The sequence below is a fragment of the Archocentrus centrarchus genome, chromosome 21, assembly GCF_007364275.1.
Source record: "Archocentrus centrarchus isolate MPI-CPG fArcCen1 chromosome 21, fArcCen1, whole genome shotgun sequence".
NCBI lineage: Eukaryota > Metazoa > Chordata > Actinopteri > Cichliformes > Cichlidae > Archocentrus > Archocentrus centrarchus.
In genome coordinates, this window is record NC_044366.1 from 8,288,653 (window position 1) to 8,302,800 (window position 14,148).

Below are 14,148 nucleotides of genomic sequence, written 5' to 3' on the forward strand. Positions count from 1 at the left end.
ATATAAACAGACATGGTGTGTTTGTGTCTGGTAATCTGAAATATAGAGCATCACTGTGAACAATGGTGTAACAACAGAAGAGAGAAAATGAGAAGCAACGGTGCACAGCAGCAGGAGGAAAATATTCTCATCCTTAATTCCTTTCCAGCTTCAGCTGAAACCCACTGGGATCAGCGAATCGTCAAAGTGAATGTTTGCAGTATTGATGTGAAGGCACAGAACAAAAAGACGGCTCAATTAAAGGAGAAAACACCTTTTGTTGTGTGCTCCTCTAAGGGCTTCTATATACTCGCTTCAAAATTTAATTTCAGGAGTTCTCGAAGACTACACTGTGTGCAAATGCCAATATAGCATAAGCTAATAATAAGTGAGGAAGATGATTATAAAGGAGATGTTTTTACAGCAACAAAGGCAGAGAAAATGAAATACTATGTGTTTTTTTTCCCCCTTTATTGACAAAAACAGAAAGAAGAAATCTTTGAAATCATTCTCACAGCAGGATTTTTACAGTGTGGATGTCGTGTGGTTTAATGATCTTCAAAAAATTTTGCTATTTTCTGCTTTATGGAAAATAATTCAGAGCTTAACAGAATATAACTGGAGTTTTCTCCCTAAATTCTAGTCTACCTCAGTGATGATACTGACAAGCTGCTTCCTGCTCTGCCATTACTCTGTGTTTGTGTCCAGCTATGACATCTCAGGATAACACAAATGAAAAACCATCCCTACTAAGGCCAAGTGTTCAAATCATCGTCCTAATGCTATTAAAAATGTATTGCATAACAGCTGCAGTCATGCAGCAACCCAGGCACTGCTGAACGTTATCCAGTCATTAGAGTTGTAAAAACACATGGCAATCCATTTCTAATCACCAAGTAATCAGCTGTTTAATCACATAGGTCCACAGAGAGGGAACTTCAGTAAGCTTTCCACACTACTGAGTTCTCTAGATTTATCTGGCCTGGGTTTGCTCATAAACCAATGTGAGCTCAGCTAACCCACGATAAGGTTTTTAAATTATTACAGACGGCTGACAGACATGCACGACTGACTGACCAAAATATCTTCTAACAGTAACACGGGCGGAAAAGTCTTGTAGAATCACAGATGACGGTTATTTTTAAACAGGGAGTGTGAGGTATGAAAATTTATACAAGATCAAAGGGAGGAAATTAGCATTAATGAAAAACAGCGAATCATTGTTTGAATTATAATCCTTTATTTCTGTCCAGCTGGGTACTGATTTCAAATAATGACTTTGTCACCTGACAAAGAGGTAGCCTTAGCTGCCACGGCCATATAGAAAAAAAATTGACTTTCCAGTATCTATGTAGCTCATTCAGGAGTATTTATTATTTTCTACAATGTGAAAAAACACAAAAAACTGAAGACATAAAAAAATATGAAATAAAAAAAAAAAATTACTAAATGTGTGTTAAGTGTTTAACCACATGCCCAGCCCCTAAAAAAAATACATTAATTCATATTACACATTTGTGCCCCTTATTTTCAATCTTTTCTTCATATGTTTGAGCTCTTTGGTGGGCGGGGCAGAGTTTGGGCCCTGTGTTCCCAGACTATAAATATGGGGCAGCCACTCTCTTCTTCCCTCCTGCTGTGCATCAACCTGCTTGCTTCTTTTTTCCTTTTCTTTCTTTCCTTTTTTTTTTTTTTTTTTATTTACTCCATTTGCAGCACTTAGATGCATCTCCACACACATGCACACCCTACACCACTGAGCCCACACGTGCAGAGCTCATTAATTTCTATTTCATTTGTTAACGTTTGTTTAATAAATACTTTAAAGCTGGCAAACGGTATGTGCACTTTTTGTCATGGCCTTATGACCCAGGTTTCAACAAATTGTATTTACAATTATATAAAAATATCCTGACCTAGAACGGGTTAATGAGGTCACCTGGAATGGTTTGCAATTAAGAAGTTTGACTGGTGGAGTTTCTTTCATTTGGGATCATTGACTGTATTCTGAGGTAGTGTTGGAGTAAATAGCTCTAGTAATCCATATATTGGCAAGAAGCTTTAAACTAAGAAAAGAAGAAAACAAAAACTCAGACAGTCCACTGTACAGCAAGCGAACAACAATAAGTCGAGAAAAATCTTCATGATAACATTTATGTTGCAGAGGAGAAGTTGATCAGAGGTTCAGAAATCAATAATTAAAGACACAGACATTTTATGACATAATGCTGCTAAGAAAACACTACTGATGAAGTCTGATAGGAATTAGAACTGCATGAGCCAAGAAAGACAAGAACTGCTGGCAATCTGCATTTTGCTCTGATGATTTTTGGTTTGCATCTTTGCGAGATTTAGAGAAGATGAACATATGGCATCTGCATGTGTGGAGCAGAGTGCTTCTTTCGATGACCTGCCCACTGTCACCTTACCCAAATCCAACCGAGATGACTTTGGATTAATTCAGCCACAAAGTGAAGGAAAAGCAGCCAACAAGTGCTCAGCATATGTGTCCTTGAAGACTGTTAAGAGAATGCCAAGTGTGGAAAGCTGTTATCAATCTCTGAAGAATTTAGAATTGAAATCTTTTTTTTGTTTGTTTTCACCCCCCACAACATAACTCCACACACACTTTTCATAGTTTCTGTTGTACTGTACTGTTCAATGAAAAAGAAATCCACAGTTTTTAAAAATAAATTTTACCATTTCACACAGTATTTCTAAACACCGTATAATGTGGTATATCATGCTGTAAAAGTGCAAATGAATACCTGTAATGATGACTTTTAAAAAGGCATGTCTCCAGGTTACAAGGGTTAATAATGAAGCACCAAAAATGGGCCTTTTGGGATTCTTTAAGTGACTTCACCTTTGACAATTTTTAACAGTCTCCTTTTCACAGCTAATTAAAACTAAAATCGAAGAAAGTGGATTTCAGAGTGTTTGTAGACTAATGTTGGAGAAGTGTGTCTGTATGTGTTGAGGGCTAGTATAAGCTACTTCCACGATGAGCACAGTAATGTAATAATGCGCTACAATTAGCTGACTAACCCAACAGACGGAGTGGAGAGAGGAGCAGACACAGCCTACAGTGTCTTGTGCTACTGAGGCTGGCAGATGGACTGACTAAAGCAAAAGCATATCTAATAGACCTCATAAATATTAAAGGCAGTGGATTATCTCAAGTTGTTGATATATTTAGAGGAAAAGATGCAGGCCTTTTTTCTTACATATCAAAACTCAACTTCTCTGTACAATTAGGATTCAGTTTCTTATATCTTGTCACTGATTATATGTTAGTAGGACTTGAATTCACAACCATTTACATGTTTTATCTAGGTAGTGCAGTGTCTTTTATAAGTTACACAGCACTATGGCTTAAAAGTGGAAGGATATATTAGAACATTTATGCTAGTGTTAATTCATTTTTGGATACTTTACTCAAGGTTTGAGATTTTTTATTTTTCTTCTACATTAAATGTGTTTTTTCTCACTTCTCAAAGCTCAACTTTTTAACATGACTAGAATTCAATTTATAAGGTCACTGTCATAAAAAATAAAAAAAAAAAATTAAATGGAGGTTGAGGGAAGTATGGATGGAAACACAAGGAAAATTAACAGACACTGTGACAAAGAATAAGGGAAGGACAGAACTATTTATACACATTGGGCAATCACATGTGTATAAATATTTTTAAACGTGATTCTCCACAGCCGTCTCTACTTCCTGATGAGATCATCATCACAGAAAGTGAAGAAAGCTGGAGAGAATGAGATATGAGGGCAAATACAGTATTCAAGCCAACAACAGGGGAGGAACGAACAAAACAGTAGAGACAACCAACTACCAAAGCAAAACAGGAACTAAGCCAAAGGATAACTACTAAGCACACAAACAAACTACACTGAACCAAAGGAACACTGGAGAAAGTAAACATAAATGACTCCACAAACAATAACTATAACTCAACTACAACAAGAACTAAAGGCTCAAAATACCAGTGAGGATAAAAATTAAACCTGGGAGCCATGAACAAAAACAGCTAGGGACCATGACACGCTTATATGGACTGATACTTATATAGCACTTTATATAGCACTACTACCGCTGAGCACTCAAAGAGCTTTTTGCTACAAGCCTCATTTACACAGCTTTTTTGTGTGCGTGTGTGTCTATGCTGTTAAGCACTTTGTCTAACACACACACACACACACACACACACACACACACACACACACACACACACACACACACACACACACACACACACACACACACACACAGAAACTCAGGATGCTTCAACATGCAGACTCAAAGAGCCAGGAATCAAACCACTGACCTTCTAATTAGTAGGTGACTCATAGCCCATACAACGAATTTTCAATTTTCAAGTGGCTACTGGGATTTTTTCAAATGAACAGCCATTACTGTTTTTAATTTCAGCACATTATCTAGAATATTTTCACATGGGGACATTGCACAACTGCCAATACAAAGACTAATACTGTGACCTTGGCATTATTCGTACCACACGCCAACCAACTGGCCATGTTTATGTACATCTTAGTAGAATTCTAATTTACAGATCATGGATACACACTGTGACACTTTATTTCACTAATGCTCTTTCTTTACAATGTTTACAATTTATAAGGATTGCTGCTGGTAGTGGTTTCCTTCGGCTGGTCTGGCACATATCCAGTGTTTGATAAAGAAAACATTTCTTGGCTCGTAGAAGTTTTGTCTTCAAATAGATTCAATTATATTTAAAAACAAACAAACAAAAAGGAATCAATGTTTAATATAATTGGTTTGGTAATATCACCCAGTTAACTAAACATAGCAGAAGTACAATGAAGAATTGAACTAACTCAGTAATGTCTGCTACAGCTATTGAAATTTTACTCTGGACTCCCAAAGCAAAACCCACTGATGTACAGAATTAAACAATTGATTGATTTTTAGTGTTGATAAGAGGATAAATGTTTCTTCTTTAAAAAAAAAAAAAATTATGCAGCAGTTTGGCTTTAAAGTGCTATAATATATTTAAACCTTCAGGCTAGTGTTAACGTGATGGCAAGTGTCTTTTTTGGATGAAGATACAGTTTAACTCAGAAAGTGGTCCAGATGGATAATTAATTATGCTCTGTGTAAGCAGTAAAGTTCAAGAGTGTACTGGGCTCCTTATAACCAAACATTACCTTCATCACCTTCATTTACTTGACAGGACCTGGAGGCTACAGTGTGATTCCTAGATTCCTAGATGAAGGACTTGAAAGCACTTAGAAATTATATCATAATTGCAGATGGATTCATGGAAGCACAGTTTACAAAAACAAGGGTGAGATCAAAGATAGTCTTCCATATGCTGATTTAGATAAAGTCCGGCTCAGATAAAAAACTGCAGATGACAGATTAGGAAAACGTCAAAACTGGATGGTTTTTCTCTACCGCAGGCTGTAGGTTGATCATAAACAACATGTTCTGCGTTTTCTACCCAGAAAAAGAAATATGCTAATCCAGTCTTCTTATGTACAAGCATGGGTGCTTATTTTATCTCACACCTTAGCAGGCTCGTAAACAAACAAATGGTGTCTGCCCTTAGGTTGTGATTAATTAACCCTCCCTTCTCAGCTGTCACTCAAAACCATTTACCGTTCTGCTCAGTTAGATGCTTAGAGCATAAAAATGCATACATTTCTTAATTTACCTCCAAATGGCCCTTAAAGGAAAAAAAAACAGCCTCACTAAACTGTTCCATCATTTGACTTTGGACTGAGGAAAGGAACAGCTAATCCTTACTTGGATGTTTGCATTCATTTAATGTTCTGGAAATATTCTTATAAGGATTAACGGGCATGCTTAAATTGTATTGCAAAACAACTGTGGTCACTGGATTAAAACAGATTCTATTATGGCTGCTGAGAAGATCAAATTCAAGTCTTAGGATTTTGAGCCATTGCCATTTGCCTTATGACATTAAACAGTTCTTTGTTCAGTGATATAAGGACTTAACTCAGTGTGACAGAGCAATAACAAATCTGTTTTACTTTTGAGAAATTTTTGTAACTATGCTATTAACATCATAATAACATCATTCTGATTCAGTTATTTACTGTAGGTTGGGACAGCACACACGCCACTAAATGGGTGTTTGATGTAAAACACAGACTATAATCTGTAGTTTACAACCCATCCTATACAGGTGAAGACTAAGTAGCTGCACATCCTCTGTGTAGGCTTTGACCGATGTCATGTGTATTATGAATGAGTCTGGTACTCTGACCTTCCATACACTCCAGGGTTCTAACAGCAATGAAAACTTTAGTGAGAGCTTTCAGAGCTAAATGAGAAAAAACACACGATGGAAGTGAAATATGAAAAAGATCATAAAACCGGGCTGAAATGTTTAGTTTGTTTTTAGTGATCTGGTGTGAGCTGCTTTCTTGTTCATCACACATCAGCTTGTTTTGTAAAAAAAAAAAAAGTGTACTCAAATTGCACCACAGCTGCTGTTTTTGCTATCCCACCAGGAAGTCAAATGCTGACCACTTTATTGCATTTCTGCATCTGCAATGCACATCTGACCTTCATTTTGGGGAGGAAGGAAAAGTTGCAGGAAGCAAAGTCTATCTACTGTGTGTGCTGCCATGAATGTGGCAAAAAATAATAAATAAAAGAAATAATAAAATAAACTACTAACTTCATGCAGCAGCTTTATTATTGCACTCTACGGACTCCTCCAGTAAAAACAGTTGTTTGGTCTTTGGATGAAAATCACCAGTGATGATCCTCAACATCAGTGTTGGGTCAGAAGTTGAGCTCCATGGTGGAATTGCAGATGCTCACATGTAGGTGGTCAGGATGTGACTTCCATGGCGGGGTCTAAAAATCGCAGCTGTTCTGGAAGCAGTTCAGTGGTGCACAGAGAGATGACCTCAAAGCTGCAGAATTAAAATCAGATATGGTTTTCATTTTTTAATAGGTAGAGTTGCTTAACCCTCTCATATAATGGGACTGGTCCTGCTCTACTGTGAGTGTTTTCTATGGAGATGTACTGAACATGCAGCTCCAGCAGGGGCATGTGCTGATTAATTATAAAATACTCTCATATCTATGTAATTTAATTTTGTGAAAGGTTTGATAAGAGAAAGAACAATTACCCATGGAAAACACACACGTAGACACACAAACACGTAGTTTCATTTATCAGTAGAACGCTCATAATAATATTCATGATGATTTAAATATTTTATGCATTTGGTTATGCCATCTACAGACTGTTTAAAATTCACACCCTGAGTGCCTAAACTCGTAAAGCGGTCCCAGCAACGTGTTGGAAAACAGTAAAACTGAGCGTAGATGGTGACATGTTATCATTCGTGTCTCCCACTGGAGGCCTGTCTTTCCATCTGCCTCCCATCTGCAATAGCAGACCTGTCATTTTTTCCCCCCATCTGCTAAGTGTCTCATTCATACCTGAGTGCTAGCAAGCCAAATGATTCATTTCATCAACATTCTTATTTTGAATTTCCTACACAGCTACACTCACAGTTGAATGCATGAAATCACAGCAGGGCATATATCAGAATAAGTTGATTCATTTCAATTAAATACCACACTGTCAAACTGACTGTGTGCCCGACACTTCCTCCAGTAGCGGGAACATTAAAAATATTATTGTTTTTGTAGCTTCCTGTTGCCAGTTCTGAATGTACAAATAAAACATCACTGTCATTTCCTCTGTCTGCCTTTGAGGAATTAAGGTTAGTTTTCTTTTCCTATTCTTTGTTCTGTCTAATACAAGACATAATTCTTTTGGGACAAAGTGGCTTTAAAGAGTTTTTTTTTTTTTTAAAAGCTTTCAGTCGTGATGAGATGATTACATTTTTTTTTCCTCTTGTCATCTCTCCGTGCAGTGATGCTGAAAGTGTCTAAACAAGCTTGACAGCGGATGTTAAATTGATTCACTGAGCTGCACATCCTGCAGCTAACACTGAAACATCAATTAGCATGCACAGGGAATATGCTCATGTTTGACCTCGTGAATTTCAATCGTACAAATTGAGACTACCGTGTACTGTTATGCACATCTTATGACATTTTGTCACTTTATTGCTTCTTGTGAAAGATAAACAACAATGTATTTTGTAACTCGTGCCACCTTTGACATATATTGTTTTCTACCTTCTATGCAGCTACAGCAGACTTTTGAACCTTACTTGAGCTACAGATTGAATCAAGCCAGGTGCGCAGATGCAAAATTAGTCTGCATTTAAACTGCCACGCCACACAAACATTAATGCAACATAGTCTAAAATTAGCACAGGCTCTGATGTACACTGTGAGAGCTTAGACAACTCAAGCAAAATAAGGCAAATCAATTATCAGAGTGTTGCAGAATAAATGCCAGCACAGTGGGAAGAAAGAAGTGTGTGTGTGCACGCTGGGGGCTACACTAAGCTACCGCTACACTGAGCACAGTAATGCATCAATGTGTGACAATTAGCTCACTAACCCAAGAAACACAGCAGATGGATGGTAGGAATAACGATCTTAAACTCTAAACAGCATTCATTCAAAAACTGTAGAATATTTAGGATTTGCCAGCATGAAGATAAAACTTGTAGTTTTATCTCAAGTACAAGGAAGAATATTGTGAAATGCATGTAGAAGGTTTATCTGCATGGAAGGAAAAAAATAAAGGTCACATCATCCAAGGACCTCAGATGTTTCAATTATCTCATCCTTCCTTGTGAAGGCTACCAAAGCATTTTCTTTTGGTTCACTCTGTCACTGTTACTTACTGTCACTATCACAGAATCAAACTGGCTTATTTAAGTACATTTTCCTCAAAATTCTTCTCTTAGGACGTCATCTGATTTAAAATCATCACATGACGACAGCTGCCACTGGGAAAGCTGATGTTCGGCTGGATCGCACGTACTGCAGACTGATTAGGAATGCAAAGATGCGACTGGATTTTCTGCTGATGAGCTCTACAGCAGCTTGATGATTAGCACTGTCACCTGCAAGTCAAACTCATGCATTGATCGTGCAATGCACCTGTTTCCTCCATCAGCCTCAAAACGTCTCTAATTTATGGTGTGTTACTGAGTAATGATATGGTGATCTGTGCAGAGCATTACTCTGGAGCTGGCGGGGGACATTACAGCATACTCTTTTGATAGAACAAGTAGTGCTGTGACACAAAAATAGCTGCATGAGGGACTTGGGGAGACCAAATGTAGTAGAGATGTCACTTAACTGAAAGGGGACGTGCAATATAGCATTAGTAGCTATGAGATGCAAGGGAATATAATACAGTAGAGGGCAAAAGTGATGTTAGGAGGTAACAGAAAAGACATTAAAATATGGAGAAGGAGGGATTGTGGAAGGAGCAGGGGAATGAAGGAAATGGAAAAAACATTTGACTGTAGTTATGAGGGGTAAAAAAGGAAAGAAGCTGTCCTCTTTTCCAGAAGATGAAAGAGGAGACAGCTGTAAAGATAAAATAAAGATGAAATACTCTATTTAATTACATTTATGCTTTAATGCAGAAAAAGATGGCCATGCAAAGTCAGTTGGGCAGCCTTTGAGGCTTTTTTTTTTTTATGTGTTAAAGCTTCCAACATCTAATAGAAGTATTGTGAGGAAAATACGCAGAGGAATTTAATAATGTATGCTGCAGTGAATATAAGGAGTGTTAAGGATTCGATGTGGTGGGAGTCCCGTATAAACCCAGTTGTAAGTGACAGCAGAGGACAGAAGTGAGACAAGATAGCTGAGGAATCTCATTACTTTACAGCTAAGATGCAATGAGCAGTAGGGAAGTGCCTGTGCAACTACCCCCCCCCCCCCCCCCCCCCCCCCCCCCCCACACACACACACACACACAAAATGTCATTCTAACTGAATTAGAAATCTCCAGAGGAATCTTGGCCCAGATGCAGCACTTCCTCGAAGGGGAGCAACTGTCCTGATATTTGACCTTTCTTACTCAGCTGGACCGTTTTTGACATTTCAGTCCATCATTCACTTTCTTTTCTTTTTTCTTGATTTTTCTGTTTCCTGTGTTGTTTAAGACAAAAAAAAAAAAAAATTAGGAGAAATTACTGTAGCTCAGTTGGATAAAATACGTTTATCTCAGTGTGTTTGGTGGGCAGTAGCTATACACCAAAGTCAGTCAACTGAGAAACTGCGTTTGTAGAAGTTCCCTTGGAAGCATATTTCTTGCTTTAAACCAGTTAAATACATTCATAACTTCTATCATTTAAATGAGAATACACTACACGTCTTGAATAAGTTGACCAATAACTCATTGCTGGCAAATAAAACCTGCTTTAAGCCTTGAAGGAAAAGACCTCCAGTTCTGCTCATTTCATCACAGTAGAGCTGAGCAAACATTTTGAAAAAACAGAAGAGCAGCTTGATAAGCTTCTTTATCTTTTAATGCCTATTTTTAAGTCTCTCGTAGATCTTGGATAATGCACTCACTTAAGCCTTAGAAGACCTAACAGTCAATGAATTTTTACATCCAGATAAATCCAGTCTTAAAATTTCACCAAGTTTATTTCTAAGATCAGTGATACCTTTAAAATGATATCAGGAAGACCAAAAAAAAAAAAAAAACCCAGCTGGAGCAGGGTTAAATTATCACATTTTTCACAGAATATAAACATACAGCATTTTGTAAAAGTTGCCCCTTCTGAGACCATTCATCTGCTGTAGCTATTTTTTTCCTTTAGACCTTCCACTCTTCTGTCCTCCACTTGTTCCATTTCCTCAAATTTTTTAACAACACACTGCACACCATGTTGAGATATGACAACTTTTAAGCTAATAGCTTTTTGGGAATCAAAATACTATTTTATGCCTGTCAAACTGTTAGCATTTTTTTTTTTGTTTGTTTTTTTGTTAATTCAGCTAAAAAAAACTGGAAACAATGATTTGTTTTTGCGACAGGCTGCTGGTAACAAAGTGCCTGAAGATACAATTAAAAAGGGTTCTTTGCTAAGTTGTCTGTTATGTGTAGATAACACTGGTTCACCCCTTGAGTTAGGTGTCTTTCTATGCTTTGAATGATTCATAGATGAGTTTTAACAAGCAAACAGAGCCTGCTCTAAAAATGATCAGGTAAAAGGACAAACCTGAAAATGAGTGAATGTCTGTAGGAAAACTTTGAAAGACCCTCAAGAACCCTGGAGAACTACTGATCCAGAGCACTAACAAAAATCACAAGAAAATATAATGAAGTGAAGGACAGCATTTGAACAGTACTGTATATATTCATGTGATTAGTTTATATTTTCATGAAAACACTTCCAACAGAGTTCTGCCACAAGCAGCGTAATCCGTTCACCAAATTTAGATCTCTAACAATCTGCTCGGATCCTGTAATTTGCAGTATGAGACACTTACTCAAATATTATGACAGGTCTAATTGTTTGAGGGTTTTTTTTCTTGGCCTTGCTGAATTATATTCTAGTTCTATTTTTAAAATGCCAGATCTCAGCAATTAGTTTGTGTTATCTTAGGCACAGGCGGATGAAGGCATGAGAATCACACAGTATTGTAATGAGCCAGCCTTATGTATGTCGTATGTCTGAGGTCAGACCTGTTGGAGACCTGCTTAATTTGGTTCATTTTCCAAAATAGCTGATAGTTTTAAATATAAACATGTTTTAAAATCACAGTCAGATTTTTTTGGGGGGGGGGGGTATTTATGTAATTACTTAATTGCAATTGATACTCTCAAACTGTAAAAGCAAATTTGTAAAGCTGGGATGCTGGTGTGTTTTGCAGTGAGTGCAAAGATAATATTTGCTCACGCACAAAAGATCTGTTTATGCCAAAGGCATACAGCTTTTGTTCTGACTGTTTCTGTGAATCCCCTCTATTCCCTCCCTCCTTTTTCCAAATCACTGTCTTTCTCTGTTGTCTCTCACTCAGTACATAATCAGCCATTGGATGGCAACCAAAGTTGAATGAACAAATATACTGCTTTTTTTATGTAATAATGTATTGCTGCCTTATCTTTTCAATAAACATTGCCCAGGATGATTATTAATAAAAACACCTGTCATGTATTGTCTGTGGAGATAACTGAATGACCCCTCGGCTTTTTGGAAGCATGCTATAATGGCGATTTAAATGTGTTATTGCTCTAAGTGCATAAAACTTTACAAAAAAGGATGAAATTGCTTTTCAGCGCCTTATGAAAATGTCATCGTGTCCTTTTTGTGTTAGTGTGAATACAAAACATTTAATTCGTGCTTTGCTGCTGCTCTCTCCCTTTGTGTGCACATGTGTGTGTGTGTGATTATCCCACTCACTCTACTGTGTCCTCCCAGCTACACCAGTGTCTCTGATCCAGCTCTTGCATGTCCAGTCTGAACTTGCCCAGGCAGAAATCCTCAATAGCGTATTCGTAGTGAGGGCCGCAGCCCAATGCTGACACACACCGAGACACTGCTGAGAGAGAGGGGAGGACAGAAAAGGAGGGGGTGGGTGGGATTAGAATAATGAAGGAAAAAGGAATGTAAAGGGTAGTGGGTTGAATGACAGTTGGAGTTAGATCACAGCACAATGCATAACTCAGTGCAGGTCTAATAACTGTTTCTAACTTTTGAAAAGTGTAACCCACAGAGTTCTGGCCACAGCGGGGTGACAGCAGAGGAAATCACTTGAGAATAAGAATGTCCATAAATGCTGCCACTTTTTTTTTTTTTTGGATCAATGCAAACTAATTCATCTCCCCATCTTTTGGAGATGACACAAAAACACCATCTGCTGACACAGCGTAAGCTTTATCACTGCCTTACAAGACCTCCAAAACCACAAACAGACAGACAGAAGAGACGAACTGAACACCAACATTTCCTGGAAATTATTGCTGGATATGAAGGATTGTGCTCCAGATGCTGAACGGGACACTTTGACATATTAACAGCAGGACTGTGTGATAAAATATGTAGCACAGCTAAGAAAGGAAAAAATATGTAATGCTAAACACAGCATGTCTTTTGTCCTGTCTCTCTCCCCTCAGCCCCAACCAGTTGCACCAGATGACTGCCCCTCTCTGAGCCTGGTTCTGCTGGAGGTTTCTTCCTGTTAAAAGGGAGTTTTTCCTTCCCACTGTCACCAAGTGCTGCTCATAGGGGGTCGTTTTGGCTGTTGGGATTTCTCTGTGATCATTGAAGGGTTTTTACCTTACAATATAAAGGGCCTTGAGTCAACGGTTTGTTGTGATTTGGTGCTATATAAATAAAATTGAATTTAATTGAATTAAACTGGTTTGGTAACACCAATTCAAGAGTAGTCTTATCCAGTAAAAATGTTATGTCAGAGTAAAACAATAATAAAAGAATAATGTCCAAAGACTGTCATTTGTGAACAAAACATGAAGCTAGAACCAGCAGCCCTGTACTGTCGCTGACTCAGAGCAGCAGCAGGAAATTGCAAACTTTTCAGTGCTTTTAGAGCTCATTAATTAACCTTTTGACTTTTTGTTTATTGTCCTCCAAGCGTGGGTGTAAATACACTGACAGCTAAATAACTCAGAAGCAAACAAGGTAAATCTGAGGTTATAAGGTTATAATCTGAGGGCAGAAACTACAGGTAAACCACAGGTAAACAAGAATATCTAGTAATAGATAATCCCCAAGAAACTTCCCCAGCTGATTACCCACATTGACACACTACATTACAAGGTTATGGTTAAAATGTAAATAAGGCATTAAATATCATAATTTGCAGTAATTTGCACGTTTTTCAAGAAAAGATATTTTGGATTAAGGCAGATTCAAAATACTTCTGATATGCAAACAGTTTCAATATATAGAGAGGAATAAAAGTGGAACGTTTGTTGAATATAAGTGATACTGAAGTGGGGGCAAAGAATTAAGAAAATAGTCTTTAAAGTTATGCATTGTAAAATTCTACATTTGTATTTGAAAACACAACTTACCAGCAAATATTTTTTGACATTATAAAACATAACATTTGCTTTTGTACTGAGTTTTCTGTAATTTTATCTTATGTAATATGCAGGAGTGAAAGTAAGCCGGTACGGTCCGGTACTGCGTACCACTAAAAGATTCTGCGCCAGTTTGCAGTACCTGGAAGAGGGGGGGTGGCTGTCTGCTGTAAAGCCGTCATTCAGAACCAGT

At 37.7% G+C, this 14,148-nt stretch overlaps 1 protein-coding gene across 2 annotated transcripts in view; it reads right to left on the reverse strand.

The window, feature by feature from the left end:
* ramp1 (receptor activity modifying protein 1) overlaps positions 1 to 14,148 on the reverse strand; it is a 64,974-nt gene that overhangs the window by 13,245 nt on the left and 37,581 nt on the right. The window contains exon 2 of one of the 2 annotated variants that reach the window (XM_030758386.1): positions 12,313 to 12,448. In XM_030758386.1, the coding sequence (XP_030614246.1) occupies positions 12,313 to 12,448 (136 nt within the window). Of the gene's footprint in view, positions 1 to 12,312; positions 12,452 to 14,148 lie in introns of both variants that reach the window. The other variant, XM_030758385.1, reaches the window with a different exon arrangement.